Consider the following 21,275-nt stretch of genomic DNA (forward strand, 5'->3'; position numbering starts at 1 on the left):
ATTCGAATAATTTTAGGCCAAAAACATTGGAACATATTAAATCTAGCTGAGATCAATTTGGTTAGTATGCAACGGCAACCTCAGTATAGATGTGTCAATGCTGCATGAATACAATAGTATACCGGGTTATCAAAAATATTTAATATAATAATTGTGCCCCCCCATCCAGTTCATATGCCCCCCTTAATACTGAGCCCTAGCTACGGGCCTGGAGGTGAACCAGAGATCCAGCTCCAGCAGAGTGTGTGGCCCTTGGAGTGGATGAGTGTGGTCAAGTTTGTTTTGCCAAAGCGAGTTGTGCATGGCAGGGGACAGGCGACCAAGAGCTTTGTGAGCCATAGGGCACACGTTGACCACAGACCCGATTGTAACCCATTGCACCTTCGCGGGTGTAGGTTCTTTCTGCCGGCTGCTGGAATCGTTCAATCATTGCAGACGCTTTTGCCATGCCCTGTCGCCCTGAGCGAGTCGCTCATGATGAGCACAATCCCAACTGCATGAGAAGTTCCAAGGCGCAGAGGGAGATGGGGAATATCCTGAAATATTACAAGGAGGGCTACGAATAGAAAATGAAAGCAGCCACTCAAATCTCCATTATGAAGTTCTTCAAAAAAGAAAAAAAAAAAAACTCAAGTGAATCAGCCTCCATTTCCTCTTCTGAGCCTTCAACCTCAACTGTACAGCCTACCACACCTGAATAAGCCTAGCACAAGCAATAAGAACTGCATCCAACCCCAATCATGGAAACACTTATTAAATATACCCATCAGAGATGGGGAATCCCCCGCCATTGAAACATTTTTTTCAAGATGGCCGCCCCAGTCGGCCATCTTGGATCCGGCCACGCCCAAAATCAATAGGGTTCTTCCTTTTCAGGTAGTACATGTGTGACCCAAATTTCAAATCTATATGGCGAACAGTTTATGAGTTATCGCACTCGCAGCTATAAATGTTGACGCCCAGCCAGCCGGACGGACGACCCGGGTGACAACAATATCCCCCTTCCGCCACGCGGCGGGAGATAAAAAGGAATTCATTTTCAATTGTTACAAGTTATATTTACACATTGTTCACTGCTTTTTTGCCCCTCCTCACTCCACCACCCCTCCTCCCCTCCTTACTCCACCCCTTTCTCTCCCCCATTTTCTCCTACCCCCCCTCAACCTTTGTACACCAGTCGTTCAAACAGTGGTGATCTCCAGACATGTCCAGATGGTGGTCATGTCCAGACAAACCCTCCCCTCCTCACACTGCCTTCCCTTTCCACCCTCCCCCTCTTTCCTCCCCTCTCCCACACCCTCCCAACTTACTCCCCCCCCTCCTTAATCACGTCAACGAAGCGAAGGGTTGTATTTGCAAGTAGTGATAATAAACAGAGGCAATAATCCTACCAAAGAAACATCCTACCCTTTCCAAAGTATTATTTCACAATATTCGTGCGACCCAACCAAAATCCTCAACTTGCTAAACACTGCAGTGTGATACAAATAATAGCATTAGAGATTAACACTTTGAAAAAGCATGTAATCAAAACTTCCCCATTTTTGTTTGACATGGTCACTCACTGTTGACAATGGAGACAGCAAAGTTTGGCGACTGGGTTGTAGGCTGTCTTTCGGCACACAAACATCATCGGATTTCACCAAGGAGTTGTCCACATCAGAACATTTATGAGAAGCTGCAAAAAATAAATTAAATTAAATAATTAAAATAATTTTTTTTTCCCCCTTTTCACAATTTTCTTGTTGGTCACTCTTTTAAAGGTGACATCTCACATGAGGCAGCTATTAATGCAGAGGTGGGTTAACCATAAAAATGAAAGGAAAAGCATTTCTTCAACACAAATATGAAGAGTACAGCAAAGAAGTTCACTCATTTAATCACGATGCAGCCTGAAAAAGAAAATTATGACAGCAAGTCCACCCAAACCAATGGCGGAATAATGCTCGTCCATCCACACCAAAACATATTGTTACGGTTGTGGGGGTAGATGGAAGAATTTCATTGGAAAGTTAGGATTATATAAAGTTGTTTGGTCTGTGGACATGAAGCAGACATCTCGATGTAAACCAAGTAGGGAAACTGAGCGCAAGTGCTACTTGTCACCACACGGGGGGTGGTGCAGTGTTAATTCGGTAGGGATTAAGACCAATTTCCCCCAGTATGTAATTGCCCCTGTGACCTTTCCTACGTTTATGTATTTACAAGCCAGCCATGAAAGAAGTCCATTTTTATAACAACCACAAGCATAACAACAGGCAGCTGCATGTTCAAGCAGGCGAGAAGCCCCGCCTTCCCAGGTTTCGTGCCAGCAAACCACACCCGGAGGTGGATGATTGTTAGGCACCAAGTCGTCGAAAAGAGATCGGGAGCGAACACACGAGGGGGTGACGTCAGAAGGATAGAGGAAGAGCAGATGGTTTGGTTGGTTCAGTTTGGGGTGTGAGGAACGTGATTAGAGAGATGACGGAGCTAGGGGGTGGCGTGTAAGAACAGGGCATTACGGCCGGCTTTCCTTCAACGCATGAAGAAAACGGCATGATTCTCGTATTCGTGCTGAAGCGAATTTTCTCACGTGCCTGAGCAAGACACTGGTCGGTCATTGACTCTTGGTTGGGTCATATGAGGTGGACCTCAAAACCTCGTGTATCTCACCGAGGGGAGCGGCACGATTCTGCCTCGTGCCACGGTATCGGCAAGCGCGATCAACGAGGAAGCCGCACAGCGGTTAGTGAGCCCTGGTGCTGAATACTGCCTCACAAATTACCTCACGTATGTTTTCTCGCATGGAGAGGGGCTCAGCACCATTTTTGTGTGCATCTCCCCATGCAGGACAAAGAACTTCAAGCCCAAAGTTCAATAAAGACCATCTCTGGACCAAGCAAAGTGCCAGAATAAAGGGAGGATTTTCTTTTGTTTCGTTTTCTCCTTGTCTGCATTCAAGTCTATGCGTCAGGGTGCCTCGACTTCAGACGTTAATTTACTTCACCTATTATTACTACTTTTTGAATTACCCTTATAAATATTTATATTGTCATTAAATCCCCATGTTTATTTTAATTTGCTTTGTCCGTGTATTTGTCGTGGGGTTCGAGTATAAACCCCTTGTGCTGTGCATCCATGCGTGCTTCCAACCATCACTGACAGTACTGCCTGCCCCTCCCGCATGTGCTACAATCTCTGAGGATCAAGTGTCCGCATGCCAAGGAAAACCACTTGGCGATAATCAGCCATCCAACACGATTGGGTTGTGGGGATTAACCTAACAACCAGACAATATACTGCTCCGAATGCTTAAACTCCATCAACAGCTGACAACAGTGAAAGTGTGAGATACACAACGCACAAGTAGAAGCAACATCACATGAAGGTACTACTCACCTTGGATATGCTCAAGGATTTCCAAAATACTTGGCATCTGCAGAAAAAAAAAGACAGCCAGACAAAAGCACATAAAATCAAGGTCCATAATAGCAAAGTTTCTGGTGAGGTTAAAGTACCTCCCTTGGAGTAGAGTCTCTCCACTCGTAAACTCTTTGCTTCACAATGCAGGTTTCCAAGTGCACCGAGGAACAATATACCATCAACATGCAAATGAAAAATGTCGTTTACCAAATTAATACAATTGAATCAAATTTAAATCCATCAAACTCGGAAGACTCATCATTTCTCAGCTGACGAGATATGTTGAAAGGGAGGAGGGTGGTGGGCAGTGGGAGGAGGAATGTTGCTGCAACAAAGTTGGAAGCGTCACAAAAAGAATTACCTGTATATTCATTTTTTATTTGCCAACAAGGCTGTCACCATATATTCCCACTCAGATAACATGCAATTTATCTGGTCATTCTTCGAAAGAAACACGACCATCTCATTGGTAAATGACCAATGAAGAAAAAATTAAAAATAAAATAAAATAAATAAGGAGTCAAAAAATAATAAACTTCCGCAGTGTGTATTCAACGTCATACAAGTCACACAAAACAGTGCCTTCAGAAAGTAATCACACTCCACGGACGTCACATTTTGTTGTGTTGCAGCCTGAATGTAAAATGGATAAAATTTAAATTTGTCACCGATCAACACAAAATACCCCACAATAACAAAGTTTAAAAAATGTTTTTAGAAATTTTTACAAATTAACGGTGCAAAGAAAAATATATTTTCACAACATGGTGGATATGATCTTAGCATGGGCAAAATCAAATGGATGCATGTCAATAGAAAGCCAACCAGCTACTTTCACCATGGCAAACCAAAGTGAACAGAGAATAAACAAGGTTCAAAGTTAACTCACGTTGAACACATGAAACCAAGAAATTTAAAGTTAAGACTTACGCTGTCATTGGACGACGTGCTTTCATAATCTTCGGATACAGTAGTCATTCTCTTGAATGATAGTCCATCACTTGCTACATGAAATAAATAAATACTTCATTCAAGCCTCAATATCTTTGAAAATAAATACTTCCAATATTTTTCAGGAATAAAATAAGTGTTGATAAAACAAACTGGCACCTCCTGGCTGGGGTTGATTTCCATTCTGGTTGCTTTCCTTCATAGCGTCCCCACTGTTAGACGCTCCCGGCTGGTACTCGTTTCTCTTTGGAGAGCTCTGCCCATCACCCTGGCCATCATTTCCTTTCCCTCGAAATTCCGAAAATCCATATTTGCCACTGTGGTTTTGGCAATACAGCCTGGTGCAGAAACAGGGAAAGCACAAGAAGAGAGTATGAATGAGACCTATATATCAAAGCAATTTTGTGACGAAATAGGTTGCACCAGAAGGCGATGCAAACATGTTCCAAGCATTGCCATGCCGATTTAAGCTTTTATAAATTGACGAACAGGGAGAAAAATAAAAAGAACAATAATAAATAAAACAGCAGGAACAAGGCAGCACAACCAATAAACCAACCAAATCAACCCACTTCACAACAAACTGATCATGCAAAAGAAGTGTAATTGCATAATCTTTTTGCGACAAAATAATTGGCTGAAAGTCAAACGGCCAAATTGCTCCATCATGAGGCCAGCTTAAAGCTATTGAAGAGCTTGTACATGCATCATATGCTAAACTAGAACAGTACTCGGTGGAGCACATACCTCTGCCAGGATGAACAGTTTATGTTTTATATCCCACGGATAGGCCAGATCTAGATCCAAACCTGAACTAGAATCGAATTGGCTTGTTCTTGTCACTGACCAAACCTGTCCACTAAGTTTAGTCACAATCCATCCAACTTTTTAGGATATCTTGCTATATATGGATTTTTTTTGTCATAACGATCTGCACAATGGTTGCCAACGACACCCAATCTGTCCACCAAATTTTCATCAATGTGTGTGCCGTCCATCCCAGGGACAGCACACACATCGATTTTAAAACAATAAATTCTTGTATCCAGATCCAGATCTTCACCAAAATTTAATGTAATCATCCTTGTCACACACCCAATCTGTCCACCAAATTTCATTTGAATCCGTTCATTACTTTTTGAGATATCCTGCTCATAGAGACAGCCAAACATGCAGAGCTGATGGTCAAAACAGAACCTCCGTTCACCTTCGGTGGCGGAGGTAACAACGTACTGTGACTCTGACGTAAATTTAAACTTCAGAGTGCTTACATATAATTATTGCAATTAAGATGAGTTGAGACATTTCAAGATCAAAAAAAAAAAGATATTAATCAAAATGTTCACTTGTGAAAAATGATGCACAAAAGTAAAAACGTATTTTCCTTGATCTTGGATGAGATAAAAACAAACAAACAAACAAAATTACAAATGGTTGAAAAACAGATTGCGATATGACCATACTTGTAAATTCCATTGCTGTCGTTTTCAATCAGCATTGCCCGAGCCTTGCGTGCACAAGAATAATGATAAGTCTTGGTGCATTTGCGAAACTCGCAGCCAACGGTACCACCAGACTTGGCACAGTAAGAGCATTTCTGTTGGAATGAAATTGAAAAGATACCCATTCATGTCATATCAAGGTAAAAAGGAAAGCATGTTCTACATTTTTTTATTACATGATACAATGAAATACAGCAGTTAAGTTTGGATTATCCAGTCAAGAAAAATGGCATTTTCAATAACATTTTTACATCACCATCCACCTCTCGTGCACAACCAATAATACAGCTTAACCGGTCATGGCGCTCTGCGATTGGCCCACGAGGTTGAGGCCCAAGACCCGGCCAGGTGCTTTAGTAATAGACCGTTTGAAGATAAAAGGATGGAAAAGGTGTAGTGAAAAAAGAGCAAATTGAAAAAGAATGGAAAGACCAATTCCAAAAGTTGCTGAATGAAGAGAATAAAATGTGATGAGGTGGAGAGCAGGAAAGTAGAAGGAGCAGAAGTGGAAATATAAGAGGAAGAAATTAGGTCAGCTATTAAGAATTAAAGAAATGTAAAGCAGCAGGACCAACTGATGTAGTTGAGATGGTGGACACAGCAGGAGAGTTGGAAGTGAAGTGGATGATAGTTGTGTATAATGATATGAAGGAATGGAAATATTGCAGACAATTGGTTGGACAGTACAATTTCAGCTTTAAGATGAAAAGTGACCCACTACTTCATTTGTCATTCAAAGCAGTGGAACTGTTAGGGAAGGCAAAGAAAATATTTGAGAAAGTTATTGAGAACAGATTGGGAGGAGTTCTCAATGTACATTGACTGACGGATGTACCATACTCTGTGTTACAGAATGGTTTGTTTTATATATACAATGCCGATAAAGTCCACACCCCCTTTCAGAATTTTCACCTTTTGTTGCTTTATAGCCTGGAATTAAATTGCATTAAATCAGATTTTTCCAACCTTTATTTAAACATCGTAACCCACAACTTCCAAGTGAAAAACAAATTTCATAAAATTGATTAAAAATTCAAAACAAGAATATCTTGGTTGGATAAGTGTATCTATCTGTGCCAATACAAGAATATCTGTGCCTTTCCACAACTTTATCTTGGAAGTCTTTTAAAGCTCCTTGGTTTTCACGGTTGAGTCTTTGCTGTGAAATGCATTACCAAACAGAGGAAACCTGCAGGATTATATGGCTGATGTTATTCCGAAACTAGAAGGGCATATGATCAGAATCACTACAACTTAATGCAGGCGGTGGCCATTTAACTTGGTGTGTGATTTTGAAGGTGATGGTTACACCTGAGCCAATTTACAATTGCTGTTTATAAAGGGGGGGGGGGGTTGGTAGACACTGATCCAACAAAGATATTCTAGTTTTCTATTTTTAATCAATTTTCTGAAATTTGTAGAATTTGTTTTTCACTTTGAAGTCGTGGGTTACGATGTGTAAATAAAGTTAGAAAAGTCTGATTTAATGCAATATAATTTCAGACGATAAAGCAACAAAAGTTGAAAATTTTGAAGGAGGGTGTTGACTTTGTAAGCACTGTAATCTCGGCTCATCGAAACGCTAGTACAGTGAACGGATCAGGACATAAACGAAAAAAACAGGATGCAAAACACGCATGCATGGAGTGGACAAGATGGACACAGATAGAAACTCCAAGGAGGGAAAATGGGAAAATTGGAAGGAGGGATCTGGGTGGGGTTAACGAGGGTAGAAAAGATAAAGATTTAGGATTGGGGATGATCTGAGATGGTGGTGAACAGCTGTTTTGAAGACCTTGAGGGAGGAATGAGAGTTTGTTCCAGAGGCAGGAAAAAAAAGAGGAAGAGTGAAGGTGAGCAGTGATTCTTGATTTTGGCAGTTTCATTAGAAGGGGTTTTTAGTGGACCTTGAGCGCCCTGTGGTAATATCGGGGGGGGGGGGGGGGGACAGGTCGCAGACACCACGGACCTGCCTCTGGTGAGTGAGTGAGACTCAGACTCGGCTTCATTGTAGGAGATCCCAATGATCCTAAAAGCCTTGGTTTCTGCAGCATAAAGTCTAGCAAGGTGTGAGGCAGTACTCCATCAGACTGTGGATGAAAGCTTTGTCAGTGCTTCGAAGCTCAGGTGTGCTAAGGAAGGACTTTGCACGACGTAGGATGCACAGTCGGACTGGCTTTGGAGGTCAGCTTGGAGATGAGGCTTTCCCAGGAAAGATCATGGCAGATAGTGAGGCCCAAAAGCTTGAATGAACGGACTCTCTGGTTACTCCCTTCTCCGCTACGACAGAGCTGAGCCTCGTCCTGGTGGAGGAGTTGCTCTCTTCGTCAAAGACTCTATTCCTCACTCTCCATGCACTGACCAAACTCCCCCACATCCCCAGGCATACCTATGGCTACATCTTCCCCTCCACTCCTTCCTCATGTTTATGTGTGCGCTGTACCGTCCACCAAGCAGTGATGACTCCATTTTCACCTCACGATCTGAAAACATGGACCAACTTCTATCCTCTTATCCTAACTCTCTTCCACACATGTGGTGACTTCAATTGTCATCATGCCAGTTGGCTGGGTGTGGGTACCTCTCTCACCTGCCATTGCACTTCAGCAAAAGACTTCTGTGACTCATTGGGACTGACTCGGTCAACTTCCCAACCCGGATCTCAACCAATGGTACTCCATCTCTTCTGGATCTGATTTTGACAAATTTCACCTGAGTGAAATGGGTGTAATGGCAGGCGAGGCAGGCGGGGGGGGGGGGTGGAATGGAATGGTAGGTGAGACAGAAGAAGGTGGGAGGAGGATGGGGGGCAATGGAACTGTATGCCCACAGTCCGACATACTCTATAGCAGTCCCATTAGGTCTACCAGTTGTTCATCTGAAGAGTCTGCAAATTGAATCTCTTGATCTTAATTGGCCTTTTGTTTTTAAAAAAGTGTTTTTCAATACATCCCACATTCAGTTGAACAATCTCTCCACAAACTGCTGGTTTGAATCATGTGTACGTACCATTCTTTTTCCCCGTTTTATTTCAGCAAGAACGGTCTTGCAATCAAAGTTACACCCGAGTCAATTTACAATTGCTGTTTATAAAGGGGGGGGTGGTAGACACTGATCCAACAAAGATATTCCAGTTTTCTATTTTTAATCAATTTTCTGAAATTTGTAGAATTTGTTTTTTACTTTGAAGTCGTGGGTCACGATGTGTAAATAAAGGTAGAAAAGTCTGATTTAATGCAATATAATTTCAGACGATAAAGCAACAAAAGTTGAAAATTTTGAAGGAGGGTGTAGACTCATCGAAACGCTAGTACAGTGAACGGATCAGGACATAAAAGAAAAAAACAGGATGCAAAACACGCATGCATGGAGTGGACAAGATGGACACAGACGGAAACTCCAAGGAGGGAAAATGGGAAAATTAGAAGGAGGGATCTGGGTGGGGTTAACGAGGGTAGAAAAGATAAAGATTTAGGATTGGGGATGATCTGAGATGGTGGTGAACAGCTGTCTTGAAGACCTGGAAGGAGGAATGAGATGGAAGTGAATGTGGAAGCAGATTCCACAGGTGGGAGGGAGGGGAAAGAGGAACAAATGAGTGGTGATGAGCAGTGATCCTGGATTTTGGTAGCTTCACCAGAAGGGGGTTGATGGTGGATTATTTGAGCCTTCAGAAACCTGGGGAATGGGGGGGGGGGGAGAAGGCACGGAAAGAGCAGAGGGTGCAAGACCATGAAAGGAGGCAGTAGATGACAGAAAGAGACCACCAACCTGTCTGTGATGGTGAAGTGATAGACCCATAGAACTTCAGTGCTTTAGATTCCAATCATCTTGAAGGCCTTAGTTTACATGGCATCAAACTGAGCAAGATACAAGGTAGGGAAGCCTGACGAGAGGGAAGAGCAGTACTCCATCAAGCTGCGGATGAAGGCTTTGTACATGGATAGTTCAGGTGTGCCAAGGAAGGACTTCGTACAACAAAGGATGCCCATTCGGTGGCTGGCTTTGAAACATGGTTTGCCCAAGAAAATATCATGGTTGATAGTGAGACCCAGGAGTTTGAATGACAACTTCCTCAAGAGGATTGTTAAGAAAGTAGAAAGGAGGGCTTGCCAGACAGTCCTTTCGGAGAGAGCTGGTGAGTGTGAGCAAATATACACAACTTATTATATGATCACAAAACAACCCCTCATTAATAAATTGACTAACCCATGCGCATGGCAGAATGTTACAGTTTTTCAAATCAGAGCACCTGTCCCGAGGATGAAATGAAATGACCCCAGCAACCGAAAACAGCTTAACAATGGCGAAAAGAGTGAAAATTACGCCAAATTAGCTTTTTTTTTCGTTTTACAAATGGCAGAGTCAGAAAAGGGTGTTCGTTCTCACACATGTGTTGAGGTGGGTTCCATTACCAATTAGCTTGCTATCGCTTGCCAAGCCAGCCGTTCCTCGTTAACGGTTTTGATGGACTGCTTACTAAATTGCTTCAGCCACTTGGTGAGCGCTCCACAAGCGCTAAACCTTTTAGCTCTTCCACAAGCTTCGTCTATGTGTAGAAAAAAAAATAACAAAATAAAAACTTGGTAACTCAACACACCCCTGTAAGTACTGGGGTGTATTCCATTACCAATCAGCTTGTAGAGCACCCACCAGGTGGCTCAAGTAAGCATTCCAACAAAACTGATAAGGAACAGCTGGCTTGGCAAGCGCGAGCTAGCTGATTAGTAATGCAACACCGTAACATGGCATTATTAAGGGGGGGGGAGTTTTTTTTGCAGTCTCATCAAAAGCAACATAGGCTGAGCGAGTGCGAAAATAAATCTGTTTTTTTGGCGTTCTTTTTGGGCAAAAATAATAGTCCTCTTTTTATTGAGGTGTTTTTGACCAAAAATTTTTTGTGCCCAGGGCCCCAACAAATCTTAATCCACCTCTGGACAACAGAGCGTGTAGTAATGAGCAAACAGATAAAGAGGACTTTCAAGAGAGTAAGAGTGATCGTCACTAAAATTTGGATTTGGACTGGGTCAAGAACAGTCTTGGGGCACTTACAGTCTTGACGGAAAGGAGATGAAAGGATTCCATTTAGAGCCAGAGGTTGGCTCGGAGTAGAGCAAATCAGTTAGCCATGTGTGGAGTTGACCTTGGATGCCATAGGTAGAGTTTAGAGAGCAAAGAGGCATGCCAGACTGTATCGAATGCTCGAGATATGTCTAGATTCGAGAGAGATAGACTGATCTCACTCAGACATTCCTTTCCTATAGTAATTCACTGCAGAATCCTGTAGTTTGACCTGTTACCAACTGTGGTATGAGAGTACAACTCTCATATACCATAGTTCCAACAATACCATTTTTGCCTGGGCATCTCTGAGCCAGAGGTCCTCCATCCATTTTTGGGAGAGCAGAGGCAGCATGTCCAAGGAAGAGTCCAAACTGATGATCTGAGAAGAGGAAGGACTTGATGTCGACTGCAATTGTTGATTTCATGACATTGCTGATGATGACTGGAAGCAAACTGATCAGTCGCTTGTGAAGAATATTAATTTTTGCAACTTTTTAATGTAATGCAGTGATGTTGACCGACTTCCAAGAAAGAAGATGACTGAGGGAAAATGATTGGGGAAAAGAGCAAAAAGATGTCAGAGCAGCAGAGCAGGTTTTTAGACCTGTGCGCTGCAGCCATTCGGTCCAGATGCAGAATCAGACTTGGAGTCGAGGATTGCCAGAAAAGTATCCACCTTCTCATGTAAGAGTCAAGGAGCAGTGTGGTGCGATTGTGGAGTCCAGGTACAGGAAGCGAGAGGTTGGGGAAACGATTTGGAAGCACTCATAGAATTGAGGCATTTGGATTTTCTCAGAGTGAGGGAAGGGATGGAGTCGGAGTATACTCCAGAGATTGACCTAACAAGGTACCACCATGAATTTTAGAGAAGGGAGACAAGTTTGAAAGATCATTCTTCAGGTTGTTCATATGTTGTTTTCTGGCTCTTGAGAGTGGACACACTTGTTGCAGGTTTTGTGGAAGATTGGCTTTGATGGAGTTTGCATTTCAGGAAGAGACGGCAAGTTGTTTCAGAGTAACTGCCTCAGTGTACCATTGGTGGGAGAAAGGGTAGGATAACTGAAGACGAGATGGGACGCATCTGTGCATAAGAGAGCAGGTTTCTGTGGAAGAATTCAAAGGCTAAGTTAACATCAAGGGGCAGCAGATAATTATAGATCAATCTGAAGTGAGGTGGGTCCTTGCAGTCCTTGCCAATCTGCCTGCAAGACTCGCCGGTACTGAGGCACATGGTGGAATGGCAGGCGAGGCGGGGGGGTGGAATGGCAGGCGAGGCGGGGGGGTGGAATGGCAGGTAGGGGGGGTGGAATGGCAGGCGAGGCGGGGGGTGGAATGGCAGGCGAGGCGGGGGGTGGAATGGCAGGCGAGGCGGGGGGTGGAATGGCAGGCGAGGCGGGGGGAATGGCAGGCGAGGCGGGGGGGGAATGGCAGGCGAGGCGGGGGGTGGAATGGCAGGCGAGGCGGTGGGGTGGAATGGCAGGCGAGGCGGGGGGTGGAATGGCAGGCGAGGCGGGGGTGGAATGGCAGGCGAGGCGGGGGTGGAATGGCAGGCGAGGCGGGGGGTGGAATGGCAGGCGAGGCGGGGGTGGAATGGCAGGCGAGGCGGGGGTGGAATGGCAGGCGAGGCGGGGGGTGGAATGGCAGGCGAGGCGGGGGGTGGAATGGCAGGCGAGGCGGGGGTGGAATGGCAGGCGAGGCGGGGGGGTGGAATGGCAGGCGAGGCGGGGGGTGGAATGGCAGGCGAGGCGGGGGTGGAATGGCAGGCGAGGCGGGGGTGGAATGGCAGGCGAGGCGGGGGGTGGAATGGCAGGCGAGGCGGGGGGTGGAATGGCAGGCGAGGCGGGGGGTGGAATGGCAGGCGAGGCGGGGGGGTGGAATGGCAGGCGAGGCGGGGGGTGGAATGGCAGGCGAGGCGGGGGGTGGAATGGCAGGCGAGGCGGGGGGTGGAATGGCAGGCGAGGCGGGGGGTGGAATGGCAGGCGAGGCGGGGGGTGGAATGGCAGGCGAGGCGGGGGTGGAATGGCAGGCGAGGCGGGGGGGTGGAATGGCAGGCGAGGCGGGGGTGGAATGGCAGGCGAGGCGGGGGGTGGAATGGCAGGCGAGGCGGGGGGTGGAATGGCAGGCGAGGCGGGGGGTGGAATGGCAGGCGAGGCGGGGGGTGGAATGGCAGGCGAGGCGGGGGGTGGAATGGCAGGCGAGGCGGGGGGGTGGAATGGCAGGCGAGGCGGGGGGTGGAATGGCAGGCGAGGCGGGGGTGGAATGGCAGGCGAGGCGGGGGGTGGAATGGCAGGCGAGGCGGGGGTGGAATGGCAGGCGAGGCGGGGGGTGGAATGGCAGGGCGAGGTGGGGGTGGAATGGCAGGCGAGGCAGGGGGGGTGGAATGGCAGGCGAGGCGGGGGGGGTGGAATGGCATGGTAGGTGAGACAGAAGAAGGTGGGAGGAGGATGGCGGGCAATGGAACTGTATGCCCACAGTCCGACACACTCTATAGCAGTCCCATTAGGTCTACCAGTTGTTCATCTGAAGAGTCTGCAAATTGAATCTCTTGATCTTAATTGGCCTTTTTTTTTTTTTTTAAAGTGTTTTTCAATACATCCCACATTCAGTTGAACAATCTCTCCACAAACTGCTGGTTTGAATCATGTGTACGTACCATTCTTTTTCCCCGTTTTATTTCAGCAAGAACGGTCTTGCAATCAAAATCTCCAAACTCCATGGAATTAACTTTGTGACGAGGTGACTGATACACTCCAGATGAAAAAAGCTGAAAAGATGATAGAAAAGACAAAATGGTGAACACCCCATTGCACATATTTGCTCAAACTTTTTACAGCTCCAGTCTCTTTCCCCCCCCCCCGAGTCAAAACACTTAGTGGCAATACTACAGACATCCTTTTTCAGTTTGTACTGTATTGGGCAATTCCACGAGAAACGGTCCACAGAGGTCAAATTTTAAATTTGACTGAAAAGGTTCATGTTATGTACCAAATGAAAGCTGAAAACATGTACTTTCAGATAATATTAAGATCATAGAGTTAGGTTGCTCTGTTGGCTTACATCACTCGTTGCAACTAATGAAGTCGTTCTACTGAAAAGCGCAGTAAAATTGTTCCTCGATAATGCAAAGAACTATTAATTCATTAGTCTCTCAATTCATTGGTATCAAGTCAACAAATGCTATCCATCAGAAGCTACCTGCATGAGGATTATTTCAAACCAATTGAAAATAATGAGCTGTCCTTCTATGCCTAATTAACACTCAAATGAGGAGTTTGATGTCACTCCATAACGCATCACTCCATAACAAAAATTTGACATTTGTTTACTTTTCTCTTTAACTGGTGGATGAAAAACCAAATAAATCCAGGGTCATCAAGAACTTATACCACCCAATCATTACACAGCATAATTTTTTTTTAATGTACAAAAAATAAATTAAAAAGAAAACTTGTCACTCCGTAACGTTACGGAGTGACTCATTCTGTCAAACAATTGTTAACTCAGCCTGAAAAAGGTGGGGGCAGAGTAGCTGTCCCAGAATTCATTGTGTGTCAGATTTTACTTCCGCATGACAAGTTTCAAGTTTACGTGTAGTCATTTTGAGTGGTTTTGAAATCGGTTTACATCCAGCAATCAGTGATTACAAACTACACCTCTGTTGTCACCTGCGGATATGCGTCGTAAGAGGAAAACTACACAAATCACCGCGCCACCGCGGACTGCCAACTTTGCAGTGGACAAGCCGAGTGAAGCCGCTTACAACTTCTACTGTAAGTTTTTGTGGCCTAAAACATTTCATGATCTTTTTGATGATTCATAGAAGGGTATGGTGCAATTCATATGGATAATTTTTCGATGCATTCATATTACAGAAACATTCCATTGACTGCTGCCGAGCGACACAAGCGTTTGAGACAGGCACAAAGAAAAATGCAGGGAGCTGGATGCGAAACGCAAGAGAGAGGCACGTGCTGCTAATGTTGCCAAGGCAAGGGAAAGTGAACGTGCGCATCAGCGGAGATGTCAGGCGAAGGGAAAAAACACTGAGTCCTATTCCAACTTCTCGGTCTCCTACCTACAAGAACAGCTCCAGCATAGGCAAGGTTGTTGAACGAGCTCGAGAGGCCCTCCCAAAATCACTGAGGAAACACAAAGCTGTTATCAGACGGCTTGCTGTCGGAAACGAACCTACCAGACATGAAGTTGACACGGAAAGCAAGTATGCTCCTGAGCACAAAGTTCCTACTGATGTTCGTGATGCTGTTAAGAAATTTTATGAGCAGCCCGATATTTCATGGATGTCCCCAGGGAAGAAGGACTTTGTGATCATTAAGACTGGGAAACGGAAGGACAAGGTTCAAAAGAGTTTCCTAATGATGACAATACGAGAGGGATAGTTTTTTTGTGAGAAATATACAAACATCACGATCGGCTACTCCAAATTCGCAGCACTTTGTCCAGCCAATGTATGCCTCAATTCAAAGTTTCCGCACAATGTCTGCCTCTGCAGATATCACAAAAACGTGCGCCTCTTATTGGATGGAGGGCCTTGTCATCTCATGTGCCTGGACTTTCGACTAACTTTCGTGAATTCCTTGGAAGCATTGTATGTGATCAGGATTCGGACAACTGCATGACAGGAAAATGTCAGGAATGCCATACCAAGTTTGCCACAGTGTATTCTGTCGACGACGAAACAGCTAACCTGCCGCTGAAATGGTTTCAGTGGGAGACAATTGAGCAGCGGGCCACAAAAGTATCTAAAGATGGGACTGTGCAGGATGCCCTGCATGAGATATGCAAACAACTTCCATACTTCAGATTGCACTCATTCATCAAGAGGAAGCAGAGCTACTTCTTTGAAGATAGAAGGAAGGCAGTTGATGGTGATCGCGTTGTCGTCCAGGTCGATTTTGCGGAGAACTATGCTGCGATAGAACAGAATGAAATCCAGAGTGCTCATTGGAGCCACGTCCAAGTCACTCTATTCAAAGTGTGCGCCTGGATTGATGTTAATGTAAAGGCCCAGTCACACCTTGACGTTTTAGCCAGCTTATGCCGATTTTTTGAAAATTTGTGTAAAACGCTGGTACACGTCGAATACGCTATGGGTAGGTTTTGATAACACTGAGAGCACGCTGAAAAACACTGCCATACGTCGTAGTACACTGGCTTTAAACGTTGTACTTTTTGTTTGTCCTCAAATTTTCCATGCTTGAAATTTTAAGACTTATGCCAGCGTATGACTCACACGTTCCGCATAACGCTGGCCATAAGTTGTAGGCACGTTATGCGATCGTTGACACACGTTACTTGTAAGTTATTCATAGGCCGAAACACGTCGAGGTAATGTTTAGCGTACCAGAAACTTATTTCTAACCTATGAGTAACGTGTTGTACGCACGATATGTGAACGTTGGCACACGTTGAAAAAAGTTACTTGCAAGGTACTCATAAGTCGAAACACGTCAAGGTAATGGTAAGCGTCAGTGTTCCAGACTCCAAGGTTTTTTTTTTTTTTTTTTTTTTTTTCTTCAGTATGACGGTGATGTTGACACTTCGATTTGTAGTGCAGTTATAAAATAATTTAATTAAAAGGCTGCCGCTCAACGATTTAAATCATAACCGCACTAGAAATCGAAGTGTCAACATCACCGTCATACCGAAGAAAAAAATAAAAATAAAAATAAAAAAAAACCATGGAGTCTGGAACACTGACGCAAACCATTACCTTGAGTGTTTCGACTTATGAGCACCTTACGAGTAACTTTTTTCGACGTGTGACAACGTTGGCATATCGTGCGTACAACTTATTCCCATCGCATGCGGAACGTGTTTCATATGGCAAGTACGTCATAAAATGTTGAACACGTTTATAATTACAAGACGTACTCCACTTAATACGACGTATGATAGCGTACTTTAGCGTTTTATTCACGTATACCAAACTTACACATACCCTATTCGACGTGCGCCAGCTTTTTAGACGCATTTTTCAGAGGTCGGCATACGCTGGCAAAATCGCCAAGGTGTGACTGCGATGTTGACACTTCCATTTCTCCGGCGGTTATGATTTGAATCATTGTGCGGCAGCCTTTTAATAGGCTACGTCACGTGATCGTCGGCGATACGTGCAGCGCGCTATGCATAAAAGTTAAACTATCGTTGGGCATAGGTTGTGAACGCCGACAACAGGCTAAGCATTCGTTGGTATACGTTATCTATAAGACAACGAAACGTTCTGTGTCCGTTACTAATATGTTATGCATACGACCAACCCGTTATGAATACGTCCGGATCTTAAAAAAAAAAAATAATAATAAAAAGTTCAACGCAAGCCAGCGTTTTACATACATTTTGATATGTTGCCATTGCTGGCTAAAACGTCAAGGTGTGACTGGGCCTTTACCGAGTCTTTCGTTATTGTTAGCGATGACCTCTAGCATGGCAAATATGCTGTTCATACCTTCCTGTCCAATATCATCACCACACTGATATCACGCCACCCCAGGATTAGGGCGAATGACTTTTTTTCAGATGTGCCAGCCAGTCAATTTAAACAGAAATTGTTTTCCAATCCAACATTCCTTCAAGAATTGTTCAAGATTCAATTATCCTGGAATTTCTTTGCCACATCTCACGGTAAGGGCACTGTTGATGGGATAGGAGGTGAGGTAAAGAGAAGAGTTTGGTTGGCAAATCTGGCTGGGGATCCTGTATCTGATGCAGAATCTTTCTTCCGCGTAGCAGCGGCACAGTGCAAAAAGATGGAAGTTTTATTCATGGCAGCAGGAGACATTCAGAAGTGCCAGTCGCAAATGGACGAGCGCTGGCAGTTAGTGGCGTCGCTTCCGAAAACACAACAAGCACACTGTGTGAAACCTGTGAGGAAATATGTTGTGAGCACTTCTATGTACTCAACAGTGGAACAATTTGAATTGGTGAGTCTTCACCCCGAGTGCCATGTCTCCTCCTTGGAATGTCAAACCACTGCTCGTCCAGCACCTGCCGAGCGCCCCAGGTCAGACAGTCAACACCAAGTGCACCCTGGTGACTTTGTGACTGTGCAGTATGTCACAAAAAAATCTAAGAAGTTGTTTGTTGGCCAGGTGACTCAGATAGTAGATGATGGTTGTTTGGAAGTATCATTTTTGCGAAAAGTGGGCCTATCTGACTTGGCATATACATTCCCAGAGGTGGAAGATAAATCCTGGATTGATTCCAACCAAGTCGTCAGATTCCTTCTTCAGCCATCCCTCGACCATCGCAATCATTATGTCTTTGCTGAATGTCCTTTGGGAAACGGAACCTTTTGCAGGACAGTCATGTGAAGTTTTGTGATGTGGCCAACTGATTAATTCCAAACTTTGTTTCTGGTCATCCTCGTAAATTGTTCTCAATTTCTTTAGTCTATTTCTTGACTTTTGTATATGTTTATTGTATATTTTCTCAGTTCAGATTTTTCATTTTTATTATTTTCTAATGTGTTAGATGTTGAAACGTTCAAGTACAACACCAGCACAAGTCAGCTGGGTTCAGATCGAAAGTCTGGCGTAATCTAGAAATGATTTGTTGCTCTGGGAGAAATCTCAAAATTGACTCGTCACTCTGTAACGGGATTTTTCGTCACTCCGTAACGGGACTATTGTAATTATTTCAGAGTAATTAGGTCATGTCTGGAATTTTGAAACCCCTGTACTGAAGGTACAACTATTAGTGTATCTTCCTAGTATTCCAATACAATTTTATAACTATTGTGAGAGCAGAGTTTCAATAAATGTTGTTGTTTAATAAATGACAAAAGACAGTGTCACTCCGTAACAGTTTTTGAATGTTAATTACTTGACAATGGTCCAACTTACAGGAACTACATTAAATCTCTGTAAAGTGCAACTCTTCCTTTGCAATATGATATATAGAGAGTAGGAACTAGTGGCTTTATCGCTGTGCTAGAGCAATCAAAGTTCACAAAAATGACAAAGTGTCACTCCGTAACGTCGTAGAATTGCCCGATTACATGAATGAAGAATATGAACATGATACTTCAGAATCAAACAAAGTTAGACTCGTATTTGGATTCATGTATCAGGAGTACACACCATGCATTTGTAGTGAGCTGCGAGCTTGTATGTTGAGGACACTAACAAAGGACCCAGCTCCTCTGCATCTTCCCGAACATGGCAGAAGCTGCAGACATGATTGGAAGCTGGCCGATCACATGGTGAACGGTCACGCTGACAAGGAAAGATAAAAGTAATATTATGCAAGAAAAGGAGGAACTTCTTGTTTACAAGCAAGTCAAAAGCAATCTTAGAAAATACTGGAATCTGTGAAGTGTTTGGGCTTTAAACGAGCTTTCCAAACAATTATTTTTATATCCTTGAAATTAGCAGCTCCAAGTGAAGTTTTATGCAAAGTTAAATACGTAAATTCCACTCTTTTGCAGACACTTACTTAACTTGTAGATATACCCGACAAGGACGTGCGATAGGATGGAATGGCATTAGGCGTAATAGGAAGGCCTTGGAATAACAGCTGCAATCCAGTTAACAACAAAATAAATGGAGACGACGAGAGTGGCAATGGTCACATGATGGTTGGGCGAAGCAAAATCCATCAGAATGCCACGGTGTCATTCAGCATGGCAAACGCTTTGAGAAAAATCCACTGTTGACTCGGCCGAACAGAATAAAAGGAGGCATGGGAAGCAAATTTAAATGATGAAAAAGAATTGCAAGACATAATTATGCTTCCGGAGTTTGAGGACGATCGGTGAAGTGGTGAGAAGAAATAGAAAACTGGACAAAGTTGCATTACTTGAGCAGGTGGATATCAAGATATTTCATGCGATGTATTTTGTACACAATTTGTACAATAAAAGCAATTTTGACCAGGGACAGACAGGGTATAGGAATTGAAAAAATAAGGAAGAAATCATTTTCTTCACACAAAATTACAACTATTCATATCAAAATCACTGCTACACATGGCAGGTCAATTGATTGATATCCGATACAATCATGAGGTCCGTGGAGATAAAGGTGTGAGAGGGGCAACAGTTTAAATCGAAGAAACAAGACAAGTGTGCGTGTGTGATATAATTAAATAATCAAAAACGACCCGCCCAAATTCCAAACTTTTCATATGTTCTCAGAGGTACCCAGGGTCAAGTCATGGGCACAAAATAACCCAGTCCCTCCCAATTGTGAGGATGGGCAGACTTACAATTTTCACCTGGACATGCGGTACAGTGCAAGTAGTGTGACAGTAGAGTCCAAGGGATTGCTTCAAGGGAGAGGGAAGATTTGAAAAGATGGGCCGAGTAAAAACCCTCAACAAACCATGACGGTTGCACCCTTCTCGTGAGGTTTTGGCACCAATTTCAAAACAGTTGCAATTTACTTGCATTGTGGTTGCATGTTCCCAATTAGACTGCACACCAACCCACACTTCAATAGTGAAACAAAACACAATTTATTCAAAAGGAGGCGGAGACGCAGACAGAAAGGGAGGCGGAGACGCAGACAGAAAGGGAGGCGGAGACGCAGACAGAAAGGGAGGCGGAGACGCAGACAGAAAGGGAGGCGGAGACGCAGACAGAAAGGGAGGCGGAGACGCAGACAGAAAGGGAGGCGGAGACGCAGACAGAAAGGGAGGCGGAGACGCAGACAGAAAGGGAGGCGGAGACGCAGACAGAAAGGGAGGCGGAGACGCAGACAGAAAGGGAGGCGGAGACGCAGACAGAAAGGGAGGCGGAGACGCAGACAGAAAGGGAGGCGGAGACGCAGACAGAAAGGGAGGCGGAGACGCAGACAGAAAGGGAGGCGGAGACGCAGACAGAAAGGGAGGCGGAGACGCAGACAGAAAGGGAGGCGGAGACGCAGACAGAAAGGGAGGCGGAGACGCAGACAGAAAGGGAGGCGGAGACGCAGACAGAAAGGGAGGCGGAGACGCAGACAGAAAGGGAGGCGGAGACGCAGACAGAAAGGGAGGCGGAGACGCAGACAGAAAGGGAGGCGGAGACGCAGACAGAAAGGGAGGCGGAGACGCAGACAGAAAGGGAGGCGGAGACGCAGACAGAAAGGGAGGCGGAGACGCAGACAGAAAGGGAGGCGGAGACGCAGACAGAAAGGGAGGCGGAGACGCAGACAGAAAGGGAGGCGGAGACGCAGACAGAAAGGGAGGCGGAGACGCAGACAGAAAGGGAGGCGGAGACGCAGACAGAAAGGGAGGCGGAGACGCAGACAGAAAGGGAGGCGGAGACGCAGACAGAAAGGGAGGCGGAGACGCAGACAGAAAGGGAGACGCAGACGCAGACGGAAAGGGAGGCGGAGACGCAGACGGAAAGGGAGG

General features: G+C 44.8%; 2 protein-coding genes across 2 annotated transcripts in view; both read right to left on the reverse strand.

Annotated features, from left to right (window-relative positions):
- Nucleotides 1–21,275, reverse strand: part of LOC147026885 (uncharacterized) — a 207,558-nt gene that overhangs the window by 57,076 nt on the left and 129,207 nt on the right. Inside the window, exons 20-26 of the mRNA XM_085883592.1 lie at nt 19,022–19,156; nt 13,576–13,686; nt 5,820–5,953; nt 4,516–4,694; nt 4,336–4,409; nt 3,382–3,418; nt 1,566–1,678 (exon numbers count right to left, since the gene is read on the reverse strand). Coding sequence (XP_085739718.1) covers nt 1,566–1,678; nt 3,382–3,418; nt 4,336–4,409; nt 4,516–4,694; nt 5,820–5,953; nt 13,576–13,686; nt 19,022–19,156 — 783 coding nt within the window. The remainder of the gene's footprint in view (nt 1–1,565; nt 1,679–3,381; nt 3,419–4,335; nt 4,410–4,515; nt 4,695–5,819; nt 5,954–13,575; nt 13,687–19,021; nt 19,157–21,275) is intronic.
- LOC147026887 (uncharacterized) overlaps nt 19,377–21,275 on the reverse strand; it is a gene marked incomplete at its 5' end in the record, with an annotated part of 3,166 nt that continues 1,267 nt past the window's right edge. Inside the window, one exon of the mRNA XM_085880333.1 lies at nt 19,377–19,457. Within this exon, the coding sequence (XP_085736459.1) occupies nt 19,377–19,457 (81 nt within the window). The remainder of the gene's footprint in view (nt 19,458–21,275) is intronic.

Source organism: Eptatretus burgeri, chromosome 5 (assembly GCF_056783735.1).
Source record: "Eptatretus burgeri isolate ZD-2024b chromosome 5, Ebu_testis_v1, whole genome shotgun sequence".
In the NCBI taxonomy this organism is placed as follows: Eukaryota; Metazoa; Chordata; class Myxini; order Myxiniformes; family Myxinidae; genus Eptatretus; species Eptatretus burgeri.